General features: G+C 44.1%; 1 protein-coding gene and 1 long non-coding RNA gene across 3 annotated transcripts in view; one reads left to right on the top strand and one right to left on the bottom strand.

The window, feature by feature from the left end:
- Window positions 1-10834: 10834 nt before the first annotated feature.
- Window positions 10835-12384, bottom strand: LOC115306210. Its single transcript, XR_003915244.1, has 3 exons — window positions 12062-12384; window positions 11532-11883; window positions 10835-11377 (listed from the first exon to the last, which is right to left on the bottom strand). It is a non-coding gene; the product is annotated as an uncharacterized LOC115306210 (long non-coding RNA).
- The window catches only part of CCDC90B (coiled-coil domain containing 90B), a 47070-nt gene continuing 44252 nt past the window's right edge, over window positions 10914-13731 (top strand). The window contains exon 1 of one of the 2 annotated variants that reach the window (XM_029956487.1): window positions 10914-11387. In XM_029956487.1, coding sequence (XP_029812347.1) covers window positions 11288-11387 — 100 coding nt within the window. In that variant the 5' untranslated portion in view covers window positions 10914-11287. The remainder of the gene's footprint in view (window positions 11388-13731) is intronic. The other variant, XM_029956488.1, reaches the window with a different exon arrangement.

Genomic DNA, 13731 nt, shown 5'->3' with positions numbered 1-13731 from the left:
GCTGGAGCCTCCCATTCTGGTACAATTGGAACAATTACCCCTTAAATGTGATAATTACAGTTTGATCATTTTGTAGGCAAAGGCGAGATTGGTTCCAAGATTTTTCCCTCCTTGTTGGAACTTTCTGTGAAGAAACTGTTTGTGTTTTAGGGCCATAAGCTTCATATTTCAGATCCAGATGTGAATGTGCCTGCCTATCCAAAAGGACATAAATTCTGATATTTATCTTTGGGGCTGTGCTGCTATTTCAGGAGTGAGCCAAACCAATTGTCTGGATAATTTAAACCAGAAAGATGGACCCTTTGCATCTGCCCATCAACTTAAGAGCTGGCTGCATAAATAGGCGGCTTTTTTTTTAAATGTTTATTTATTTTTTAGAGAGAGAAACAGAGTGCAAATGGGGGGCGGGGGCAGAGAGAGAGGGAGATACAGAATCTGAAGCAGGTTCCAGGCTCTGAGCTGTCAGCACAGAGCGGGACATGGGGCTCAAATTCACAGACTGTGAGATCATGACCTGAGCTGAAGTCGGATGCTTAACCAACAGATCCACCCAGACGCCCCATAAATAATGTTTTTATCAAGGCCTTGAATACAGAAAAAAACCTGTACTCCAGTCACATTTTATACCCGTAAGCTGCATAACTGCTCTGCCCATTCTGGACATCAGAATCTTATATGCATGATTCATGGTTTGGAACCTTAATCATGGCCACAAAAAGTTGAGAATAAGCAAACCTAACCTATCGAATAAAATATATAGAAATTACTATGCAAATTTTTGAAGCATAAGTATGTATGAAATCAGCTATAACCACCACACCTGGGATTGTATCTTCAGGAATGGTGAAATCATTTGATCCTTAGCCAAGTATATCTAAAGAAAATAGTTCTGCCCTCTTCCTGTCCAGAAAGGCTTCATTTGTCATCCTGATGCTGCATTATGATCCTTTGCTAGGCCCACACAACCCATGTTCTAAATATATTTGCCCTTCATGGCCACCTCTTAGTGTTGAGGCTTTGAGAGTTATCAGTGTCTCTTTCTGTAGTTCAGGTAAAACTTAAATTGCTAGGAACTTGTTCTGTAAGAGTTCCTCAAAACAAGCAAACATTTCTAATTAGTTTTAACTTGATAAATGAGCCATGTTTTGCAATACAAGTAGTTTGTGACACCGAATGTCACATGATCTTAACTGAGCCAATGGTTCTTGAAATTCGCTTTGATATACAAGTGCTGTGGATTACAAGCGTGTTTCAAGAATGAATTATGCTCACAAACCAAGATTTTACTGTAGTTTCAAGCTCATGCCTTAAGTGCTGATAGAATCACTGTATCAATGTTTTTATGGCTCACATTTATGGCCATCATTCCTAATATGCCAATTCAAACATCCACAAAATACTCAAACTTAAAGAGTTTCACCATCCTTCTGGACTTTCTGCAGCTGCTTAGAACTGAGCAGTGTCACAAGTGTCCCTTGGGAAGACCACCACCTCCAGGTGAAGGGCCATCTTAAGGAGACACCCACCACCCAGAGGCTTTCTGTCCCAGGCTACTTTTCATGCCCTACAAACATCCCCTCCTGCCCATAGCATTTTGGGGTACTATAGTCTCCCTACTTCAAACTCGCTTATATCTAGCCACACCAGTTCTGTTCATCTGTAGAGGATACCCTTTTTCATCTCTGGATCTTCCAAAAGCAAACATTCCCTTTCATAAGGAATTCCTCATCTACTTCAACAAGAAATGGATCTTCCCTCCAAATGTTAAACAGAATTACCATATGACCCTGCACTACTCCTAGGTTCATATACCAAGGAATCGAAAACACATACTCAAGCAAGTACATGTCCACACATGTTCATAGCAGCATGATTCATTATAGTCAAAAGGTGGAAGCTGCTGAATGTCTATCAGTGCATAAATGGATAAACAAATTGTGGCATATATATCCAAAAAAAATTATTCAGCCATAAAGAAGAATGAAGTACTGATATATGTTACAACAGGAATGAAACATTATGCTAAGTGAAAGAAATCAAACACAAAAGGTTGCCTGTTGTATAATACAATTGATTTTACATGTAATACCCAAAATAGATAAATCCATAGAGACACAATGCAGATCGATGGTAGCGAAGGGCTTGAAGAGCCGGGAGTGGGGAAAGACTGCTTACTACGTAAAGGGTTTTATGTTGCAGTGATGGAAACATTTTGGAACTAGATAGAGGTGGTGGTTGTAAAACATTGTGAATGTACTAAATGCTACTGAATTGTTCACTTTAAAATGCTAAACTTAGGGGTGCCTGAGAGGCTCAGTCGGTTAAATGTCTGACCCTTGATTTCAGCTCCGGGCATGATCTCATGGTTTGTGGGTCTGAGCCCTGCATCGGGCTCTGTGCTGACAGTGTGGGACCTGCTTGGGATTCTCTCTCTCCCTCTCTCTCTGCTATTTCCCTGCTTATGTGTGTGTGCTTTCTCTCTCTCTCAAAATAGATAGATAGATAGATAGATAGATAGATAGATAGATAGATTGATAGATAGATAAAAATATTAAAAATGCTTAATTTTATGTTATATGAATCTTGCCTCAAAAAATATTTTTTTAAGGAAAGAGGCTAAGTTACAGAAGAAGGAGCTACCAGTTAAAGAACGACTTTCTTCATGATGAGAGCTGAAAACAGGGTAAGGATGACTTGGCAAAATTAATCAGAGCCCCCAAATTCTCACCACAGTGGTACAGATCAGCTTCCATGGGGTTGTGGGCATCCAGGGCTCCTCTCGAGAGCCTGGCGGAGCAGCAGGTGAAGGCCGGAACCCAGAGTCCCGCGTCGGGGCTCTGCGGCTCTGCAGCCCGCTCGACTGCTCTCCGAGCCCCTGCATCTCTCAGCTGCAAACCCAGAGAACTACCTCCCAGGGCTGCTGTGAAGGTCAGAACCAACAGTAAATACGAAGAAACTCATGGCCCACCACAAAAACACAATGCTTGCTTTTTGGTTCAGGATTCAAATTCTAACTTACTCATAGCATGCCCTTGAACAAGTCCTGTAATCTCTCTAAACCTTGCTCTTGTCTCTACCTACCTTGAAGGATTGTTGTGAGGCCTGGTGGTAATATGTGCAAAGTGCCTCACACCCATTACCTGCTCAGTCAATTGAAGCTATTATTAAATGGGCAGGGAAGGTCCTGCAGGGAAGGGAAGGAATAGAAGAAAGTGAGCAAAATGAATGTTGGGGGTGAAGGTGGGTGTCTGTAGACATGTCACAACCTAGCACAGGATTGTGGAAACCCAAGGGAAGCATGATCTGGATGTACTAGAAATGGCATATGTGCCGCCCCTTCCTTTCCTAGGTCCATAGCAGACATTGCCAATCAACAGCAGTGTTCTTTCCTTCAGCACCAGTACGTGGCCTCACACAGTCAGTGCTTTCTTCTGAGCAGTCAGCTGAAGAGAGTTGTAACGAAGGTGAAGCCTCATTGCCACCCCTAATTTAGAGAGTTTGCATATTGTATTGAACGAATGAAAAAAGATATGAAATAACCTCTTGGAGGGTGAGAGGTCATGTGTGCCTAATAGTGGCCATGATTTTACAGTTTATATCCTGTGCCTGATGAAAATAAATGGTGGAAGGGAAAGTGACAGTGCGACCTCTCTGTACGGTGTGCAGTATGTTCATTTCTGATCTCCACTCTTTACTTGCTCTGTGACCTGGGACACAGATCACTTCAGCCCTCTGAACCTCAGTTTTCCCATCTGTAAAATAGGAGCAATAATACCCACCTAATAAAGTTGCTAAGGAGCTCAAATTCACTCATGTATATGAATGGGTTCCTAGGAAGAGATAAAGCAACAACCACACATCAAGAGTTCTTTGGGGAAGAATGTCCCACTCTGTGGTTAGGGAAGGGAAGACATGGGCCACGTGAGGGTTTGGCGAGTTTTGCCAACTCTCCTATACCCCAGTGCAGAAACTGGCCCTGAAGACGAGGAGACCCTGAGGTCCTATTTCCCAGGCAGGTCCCTTGGAGATCCGAGGCAGCCAAGCCATCCCATGAGGAAGGCTTCTCTGGAGCTATGGACTCTGCCAGACAAGAGTTTATCTCTAGCCATGAAAGAAGGGCTCTTGAAGACCCTCCAGGTTGATATCTAGGACAAGAGAACTAGGTGAAATACATGGCCCTGACTCCTAGAAGTCTAGATCAGAGGACTGAGCCAAGAACAGGCAAAAACCCTTTCTTTTTAATGCCCTTCCCCAGCCTAACACCCTTCAGCGAATCCTCTTCAGCCACGGGTGGAGTCAGAGAGAGCTTGAGGACCAGCCCCACCGGCTCCAACCTCGGCTTCTGAATCCCTCTGAATTCTCTCCACCAGCCATTCTCTTAAAAGACTCAGACTCTCCCACATACACCTCCCGGCCTTTGCAAGCACTGTTGCTTTTTGCACACCTAATACCACCATCCCCAACTCCATTTAACTTAATTACTTTTTTACTCCTCCTTGCAAACGAAAGACTTCCCGGGGCTTCCTGCTTTGGGCAGTATAGCCTCTTACACATTCCCTTAGCACCCTCTCCTTCATCATGATACTGATTACAGTCAGACTGATGGCAATCTGAGGGTAGGACTGTGTCTTATGTCTTGGATCCTCATGGTTTAGCACAGTGTCTGATCCCATAAATAGTGCTCAACAGGATTAATTGATGGAATAAATGAATAAACAATGGGAGGAACTGTCAACTGTGATGTAACATTGTAAAATATAATATTGTTTTACCAATTCTTTAGTTTTCTTTTTCTTTCCTTTTCCTTTCATCTTTTTCTTTGCTGGAATCAACAAACTTGTAATTGGGTGTCATTGTGTCATTGCCAGCTCCCTGATACAATCAGCAAAAAAAGGTCCCAGATTTGTAGGGGGTTGGGGACCCTGTCACCTGCCATTAAAATGTGAAATAAAATATAAAATAGCACACACAATGGATTTCCTGACTGAAGGATTCACAAAAACAATAAAATTAGTTGCAGAAATAAAGGCAGAGGATGGTCTTCTGCTCTATCCGCATACTCCCTCTAGTGTCAAAAACTCAAAGTAAACTAAGGAGGAAAAGGAGCCCACTGGGTCCCCATCTGTCTCTCAAAGCCTCATTCACCTGCTTTAAAAAATACATTTGGATTCCTTCAGATCACCTATTCTGAAAGAAACGACCAATGTGAGGAGTGGTCCAAGCTGGATCTTCTCTCTCTGAAGTCACCAGAGCCACATTCACAGGGCTGGAAGGCCATGCCCGTCTCTTGCAATTATGTCCAAACTGGACCTAAGTTGGACCTAATTTGGTCCAGTTTGGACATAATTGCTCCTCAGAAGAAAAAGTACCGGGGTCAGGAGGGACGTCAGGAGGGACTTGGAATTTCACAATCCCTGAGGAAATTGTGCCATCCCTGGAGATGAAACTGAAAACCACCAAAGGAATTGGCAAGTATTCTCCCTTTATTTGGACATCATCTGTGAGGTGTTGGACCGGCACTGCATATGGCCCACTCGCTAAGGGGTAGTTATCTGTGTCTTTAAAAAAATCAAAAATAGGAAAATAAGTAATGGCTTCATGTGTGCAGTTGGTAAAGAGTATAAGATATGTTCAAATTTGGGACTCATAGGAATGAAAACATAGAAATAGTGGTCCTTCACAATGAAAGGGCTAGGACCTACTCCCTTGCTATGCTGTTACCCCCTGAGGTGTGGACAAACAAGCTGCCTCCAGAGAGCCAGCACTTCTCATGGTCAGGCCACTCTTCAGGCATTGGGAGGAGCAGTGATTTGTAAGCCTGTACTAGTGAATGGCAAAACGTTGTTTCCTGGAAAGGTACTCTAACTGGCTTTTATCAGTTTGGGTTTAAAAACTTTCAAAATTGGGGCACCTGGGTAGCTCACTAGATTAGGCATTCAACTTTTGATTTTGGCTCAGGTCTGCAGGATTTCTGTGAGTGACAAAAATGAGTATCTCATTTCATTTAGTAACTTCTCTGAGACACGGCCAGAATCCTGTTCCAAATATCAACCTTTTGTCCTCAAGATTTTCATTCCCTGTTTTTGTTTAGAAATCTCTGAGGTCTAGAGGTGCCTGAGTACAACTCTTGATTTCAGCTCAGGTCATGATCTCAGTTTGTGAGATCGAGTCCCACCTGGGGCTCTGTGCTGAAAGCTTGGAGCCTGCTTGGGATTCTCTCTCTATCTCCCCCCTCTGTCCCTCTCCCACTCTCCCTCATACTCTTTCTCTCTCAAAATAAATAAGCATTTTTTAAAAATAAATGATTTTTGGGGCACCTAGGTGGCTCAGTCCGTTAAGCCTCCGACTTCGGCTCAGGTCCGATCTCACATTCGTGGGTTTGAGCCCCACGTCAGGCTCTGTGCTGACAGCTAGCTCAGAGCCTGGAGCCTTCTCCCGGTTCTGTGTCTCCTTCTCTCTCTGCCCCTCCCCCTCTCATGCTCTGTCTCTCTCTGTATCAAAAATAAATAAAACATTAAAAAAAACTTTTAAAAATAAATGATTTAAAAAAAACTTTTGAATCTCCCAAGAGTCTACTGGACATTGAAAATTCAATCCCTTACTCTTTTAATTCTTGTTTTCAGTTTTATCTGAAATTCCTAATTCCTAATTCTACCCCGTCTTCCAAATGAACCCTATGCCCCTGTCTATCAGATCTCCTCACCAAACTATGACTATATTTTGAACATGTATCGGTTCATCCAACACACATTTACCTAAAGGCTTGTTATGGGCCAGGCATTACGCCACGTGTTGGAGAAAACAGTGACAGATGGGTCTCTACCATCATGGAGGATACAAACAGGAAGTTCAGGGGCTCAGGTTGCTACAGGAGTTCGTAACAAAAACACAAAGTCTATGTGTGTTGGGGTTGGGGGACACCCACTAAAAAGCTGGCATTTAAACTGGGGTCTGAAGGATAGGGCAGAACTCACCAGGTAAAGAGAAGGAGAAAGTGCTCCAAGCTGAGCGAACACACTGTGTAAAAGCCCCAAAGTGAGGAGTGTGGAGATGACTAACGGATCCTTGTTTCTGCCAATCCTCTCTTCCAGATACTGTCCCTACAATCTGTGCCTGACAGAGCCATTAAAGCAGGGCTCAAATCTTCTCTCTCCTCATTACCCAAGACTGAAAGCCATCACCCACAACTGAACCGAAGGCTTTCTTTTCTGAAACAATTTGATGACACTCATTGTTCGCTGCATCGTGTGGAAGTTCTTGGTGTATGTGTTCTGTTCTCCCAGCAAGGTTACAAGTTCTCAGAGGGCAGACATCTCTGCAGACAGTAGGAACACAATTATCAAGTCATGTTTCTTTTACGTTTTCAAATTTTTATTATTTGAGAAACAGCATGTGCATGCACATGACGAGACAGGAGGAGAGAGAAAGGGAGTGAGAAAGAGAGCGAGAATCCCAAGCAGGCTCTGCAATGTCAGCACAGAGCCCGACCCAGGGTTCCAACTCACAATCTAGCAGATCATGACCTGAGCCGAAATCAAGAGTTGGTCACTTAACTGAAGGAGCCACCCAGGTGCCCCTGAGCTGTGTTTCTTTGCACTCCTCACATCTAGCCTGAAATCTAGCTGGCACTCACTCTGTGAGTGAAACTGAAAACATGAAAATTGTTTACAAGTCTAGGAAAGGCAACGCTTGTTACGAACTGTGAAGGGTCTGAGATCTTACCCTGCTTGCAGGATAACAAGTGAACCGGCCACAACTTCGTGAATACTGGCAGAAGGCATGAGCCTCCTTGGCCAGACACAGGATGTAAGGACTTAAGGCATGGCAAGTGGCCTGAGCCATGGCACATGATGCAGCTCCCCGGCCCCCACTCCCATGGCGGTGATGCCGACAGGCCGGGGCGTGTGCCTGGGCTACATCACAGAGAGGAACCCTGAGCTAGACAAACCCAAATCTTTTATGATAGGCAGCAAGCATGGGATGTTTTGCTCCAGAAAGACACTGAATTTCCCAAGGCTGCTCATTACACAAAATTCTTTTTTTAATAGGTATTTTTTGTGTTTTTTTTAAATTGTTTATAGTGTTTTGTTTATTTTTGATACAGAGAGAGACAGAGTCTGAGAGAGAAGGAGACACAGAACCAGAAGCAGGCTCCAGGCTCCGAGCTAGCTGTCAGCACAGAGCCTGACGCAGGGCTCGAACCCACGAACCGTAAGATCTGTCCTGAGCCAAAGTCGGAGACTAACCGACTGAGCCATCCAGGCGCCTCCATAACAAAAGGTAAAGAGGACTTCTATGTGCAAGACATGCAGAAATGTGAGAGACCCATGGAGAATTACTTCCCAACATTGAGTAAAGTCAACAGGCATTATTAATAGAAGTAGCTACTGTCTACTGGGTTTTTATATGTGCCATGCACTGTGCTAATTATTTTATATGCATTATGTCTTTTATTCCTGCCAACAAACTTATGAGAAAATATTAATGAATTTATAGGAAAATATTTTTATAAATTAAGACTTTCAGTATACAAATGGAGAGCAACAATGGAGGGTTTGGAAACACACACAGCAGCACCAGCGAGGTCTCAGGGAGTGGTTAGGTCTGTGAGCTGAATACCGTCTGGACTCCTGCTTCTTCCTCTGTGCACGTCTCCAGCCCAGTTGTCAGAATATGGCTGTGCCAGCTCCCAAGTTCACTTGCTGTCATGCCCAACAGCATCAGAGGATGATTAAGAATTCCTGAATCGGATTGCTAGTTCCATGAAAGAGAGTATGAGTGTCGCAGCTTTGGTCACGTGGCTAATCAAAACTTTATGTCGGGGAGTTTTACAGTGATGTAAATAATAACCAATAAGTATTAATATATAAAGAAGTATGGTTTTTTCATTATCATTACTTAAGTAATTAAAGATATTGTGGTCCCACTTACTGCTCTTTATCCTCCAGCAGTCTGTAAGCTCCTCCAAAACAGTGATCATCATAACATTTGGCAGAATTACAATCATATTGGATATATATACATATGTACACATTATGTATATGTATAAATATACACATATGTATATGTCATTACTTTGATGTATGTGAGTATATATAATGAATTTTTTAAAATAATGATATATTGATTAGGTTTTAGGGTGATGGTGGAGGTTCCAGAGCCGGCGACCAAGAAAGAATTCTTGAAGACATCTCTGGTGCAAAAAGTTGGTTTTATTAATACACAGAATAGGATCCATGGGCAGAAAGAGCTACATCGGTGTTGTGAAGAATGGCTGGTTTTATACTATGAAGTTGGGAAGGGAAAGTCAAAAGGGAGGCCCCTAGAGGGACTTCGACATGCTAAAGAGGGCTCCTAAGTTACCCAAAACCTTGCTGTTGTCAAGCTACGATAGTTTTTCTCTGGGAAGGCATTACCATCAGGCCTGTAGGGGGTTCCTAGAGAAACATTATAGTCTGTATCAGAAAACTTAATTTTACCTGCCATTTCCTTCTTGGCTTTGTTCCCCATATCACTCTGGAAGGGTGATGTTGGGGCTCCAGGACACAGTCTACAGGTTTCTGGAGATTAGGAAAATAGATAAGATTGGCTTTTTCTTGTAATATACTAAGATATCTGTAAACTGATGGAGATCCATGTTCTGAATGACTGTGGTCTCTATCAATCGGCCATTTGTTTTCTTTCCTTTCCTTTGTCCTTGGGCAACCAGGAGGGCCTGAAGAATATCACACACATCCCACCTTGGGGGGTCGAGGGGTGCTAGCTTGCACTTTGTCCTTACCCTGCCCCATACTCCCTCATCAATACTAATGATCATAGACTCTCCCATTTGTATAATAATTCCAATTATATGATTGTATGCTATTCCAGTGTGGAACATTTGTGCAAGATGTTGAATCACCTTGGATATTTAGATTATTTCTAATTTTTTATTATAAATAACATTCCAAGGGTTTTAATTTTTAAAAATCTTAGGTACAGACAGGATTATATTTTCATAGGACAGGTATTTAGAAGTGAACCTCTGGCTATTCATATATATTGGAATTTCATATATATTATTAAATTGCTTTCCAGACGTACTTACACTCCTGCCAGCAATGTGAGTGACCCTATGTAATCACATATTTGCTGGCATCAATACTTTTTAAAAATTTTAATGAGTAAAACTGGTATATCTTTATGTTTGCTTTTTCATTTAACTGGTGAGATTAAACTGGTTTTTTTTTTCAATTTTTAAATAACAATTTATATTCCCTCTTCATAAATTGCCTGTTAAAGCCCTTGCTGGCAAGAATCAATGTTGTTCCTTTAATGTGCCTCAGTGCTTACAATGGTGCTTGTTATGCAGCTGATGCTGACAAAGCTTTGAAAACAAATAGGTACCAAAATCCTAGGGTAACTGTTTTACATCCTTGTGAGAATAATTAAAACGCAACCATTGTGTACCACTTTAGAATTCAGGAAGAACATATCAGCAATATCTAAACCCCACAATTACTGTGTTGTTATTTTCAGCATTTTTACCCTGTGGAACAAAGTCTGAAGTAACAGGTCTCAGAGGAATCAGTGGTGAAAATCAGGACCACTCAGGAAAGGGAGAAACTGTTTCCCTCAAGACGGGAACTAAACTAACTGCAGTTTGTCCTCCTGTACACAAGAGGGCGAAGGAGTGAGCCATGAAGAAGAAAGAATGAGCACCTCGCTGGACTACGTTTCCCAGGTTTCTGCGCTTCCCGCCCCAACCCCCCCCCCCCCCCCCCCCCCCCCCCCCCCCCCCCCCCCCCCCCCCCCCCCCCCCCCCCCCCCCCCCCCGTCCCCCCACGCCCCCATCCCCCGCCCTCCGCAATGCTCAGCGAATGAGGTTTTCACGACCCAGATTACTAGGCGGTAGGAAGTGATTCAGTCTCCCACGCAGGCGCGTAATGGGCGCTCGTTTTCCCGGCGGACCTACGCTGTTGAGCTCTACCTCATTTGCTAGGAAACGGGCGCCAGAAGTTTCTCAGACAAGGTCCCGCTTTTTTAGAGCGGTAATGTGGTGCGCCGGTTAGGAAGGGGGTGGTGGGAGGCTCGGAGCCGCAGTGAACCATGCTGGTGAACTGTGGGACAGTCTGTGAAGAGGCCCATCTTCAAAGTACCGAGGTTGGAGTCTGCGCTGGGCAGGGTGTCTGCTGCAGGCCGAAAACTACACTTCCCAGCATCCTTGCGGTGCCAGAACTACGTTGCCCAAAAGCCCGAGCGTGATCAGCCGGCCTCTCACCTCCACCTACCAGCCCTGAAACAGGAAATGTGGAGTCTCCGTGTTGGGCGCCTCCTGCTCTCTGAGGGTCGTGCCGACCGCCAGGTTTCAGTCCTCGGCGGGCATTTCTCGCAGGCCCTGCGGAGAGGTGAGACGAGACGGCGTGGTACCGATGCCCGCGTGCTATCTGGGAGTACTGCGGGTGGTTTGTGCCTGTTCCGGCGAGCGGGAGACAAGGGGGCCACGCCTCTCCCAGCCCCGCCGGATGCTTGACCGCGCCGCCGGATCTCACCTGCTTGGATTGGGGCGGGAAGCGCCAGGACTGGGAAGAGGACCGTTTTTCTCTTTTGAGAGCGAGCCTCTGAAAGCCTGGGGCTCCCACCTGGCTCCACTAGAGTCCCCCAGGCTTCCTTCTCAGCGCTTGGTTCCTTTTTACTATCGCATGAGGCTGGCAGTCCCCGCCCTCTCGGAGGTCCTTCTGGAGCAATCTGAGAGTTCTGGTTTCTTTCGTGGCTTGTTCAGACTTGGGCTGTTACTTGGGTGCTGTCTCGGGCCCAGGTTTTTGGTAGACCGTGGCATACATTTCAGGTCAGGCTGGCTGTGTTCCTCTGTGATTTCCAGTACTCTGCAATCCCATTGTAGTCCTTCAAAGCACAACGAAACGTGCAAGTGTTGAACTTGTTAGCACCCCTGTTAGCATTGTGTCCTAAAGGACAACCTGACTTTATGCTGAGAGGTGATTCCAGAATCTCCCCGCACCCTTTTTAAAAAACGTTTTAAGAACGTTTATGGTTGTCCACCGAATGGGCACTTTGGACTAACCTCTGTTCCCCCTTCTTAAATCTTCAGTGCCATGAGAAATGAGCCACCCTGTGCCCACAAAACTTTGTTCCATTTTGCTCATTGCTTCATTTTACCCACAGGAAGATTGCAGTGGTTGATCTTGGATCTGTAAGACTGCTGTTTAGCTGCCAGGGTCTGTCACAAGCTGTTTGGTTATATATCTGGGTGTTTAGTATCCACACACATTATGATGGACTAATTTGAAAATCTTGACCTTGGCCCATGGAGGAATCCCCTTTATTAATCAACTTCTTTTTAAATTTTATTTTGTTTTAATGTTTCTTTATTTTTGAGACAGAGAGACAGAGTGCGAGCAGGGGAGGGGCAGAGAGAGTGGGGGACACAGAATCAGAAGCAAGCTCCAGGCTCCCAGCTGTCAGCACAGAGCCCAATATGGGGCTCGACCTAGTGAACTGCAAGATCATGACCTGAGCCAAGGTCGGAGGCCCAACCGACTGAGCCACCCAGGCGCCCCTTTAGTTTCTTTTTTAAAGATGAGTAAGGGAAGGTGTGGGAAGGTGCTGCAATTTGTGTAAGTACTTCCCAAATTAGGCAGAACAGAAATCCTGGAGGTACTTTTTAAAAATACATAATTTTAAGTCCTGCGGCCAGAACTATTGAGTCAATCCTCAAGGGTGGAGCCCAGGGCTGTGTTAGTTATTAATTCTGGTAATTCTGACGTAGCTAGCAAGGCACATGTCAGCTGACCAGCATATAGAATTAGTATTAAGTATTAGTAACCACCTACGTCACTGAAGTGTTGCAACCCTAAAGTTAGTTAATATAAAATTTGTAGCTTAGATTTAATGAGACATCATTTTACTTGTGTTATCAAAAGTAAAATGTGGACTTTTCTGGCAAAGAGGTAGCTTGGTACAAGGTAGGCCAGTGTGCTAATCTAAGATACACAATTAGTAGCTTTGTGATTCTGGTTAAGTCTGTAAACTTTTTTCTCACTATCTACGTATGAAAGAATCGGAAGAGGTAAGAATGAAAGGAAGGGCTTGGGGTTTTGTACAATTGTATAAGTTTTGAGAACTCTGAAGGTATTGTAAGGACCTGTTACCCCACCTTAAGCTAAGAACAGTGATTCTGGTTACTTTGTCTCCTCTACCTATTAATGTGCTTTCAAAGACTTATTCTTAAAAGTGCTTATAAGTTGAAGTACTTGTGACCCCCTACTATGGATATCAGATAGCCTTTAATTTCCTTATTGCCTCAAAGAAGAGTGCCCTCTAAAGTGCTACTGCAAGGGAGGGGGGTCAACACCTACCTTCTAGGATTGGGAATCCTACCATTTAGGATTAGAAATGAATGATCCACAGATCATCTGACTTCTCCGCCCTCCTCATCCCTGTAGTAAATGAAGCCCAAGGTAGGAATAGCATTGGTAATTCATGCATTGATGAGTTTTGCTCGGTTTCTCCTGTCTGGATAACCCGTCTTCAAGATTTACTATCACTCGTAACATTTCCAGATAGCCATTCTTAACCCTTTATTGTCATTGAGAGCCAACGTCCCTTCCCTATATTCCCTTACGGATATACCCTGATAGCACATGATTTAAAACCATAGCCTTGATCTTCATTGTACCCACCACACCTAGCACTGTTCTCTTTCAATCAGCAAATTTCTACAGAGCACCCAGA

This window comes from Suricata suricatta, chromosome 11 (genome assembly GCF_006229205.1).
Source record: "Suricata suricatta isolate VVHF042 chromosome 11, meerkat_22Aug2017_6uvM2_HiC, whole genome shotgun sequence".
Classification (NCBI taxonomy): domain Eukaryota; kingdom Metazoa; phylum Chordata; class Mammalia; order Carnivora; family Herpestidae; genus Suricata; species Suricata suricatta.
This window is presented reverse-complemented; position numbering and strand designations above follow the sequence as displayed.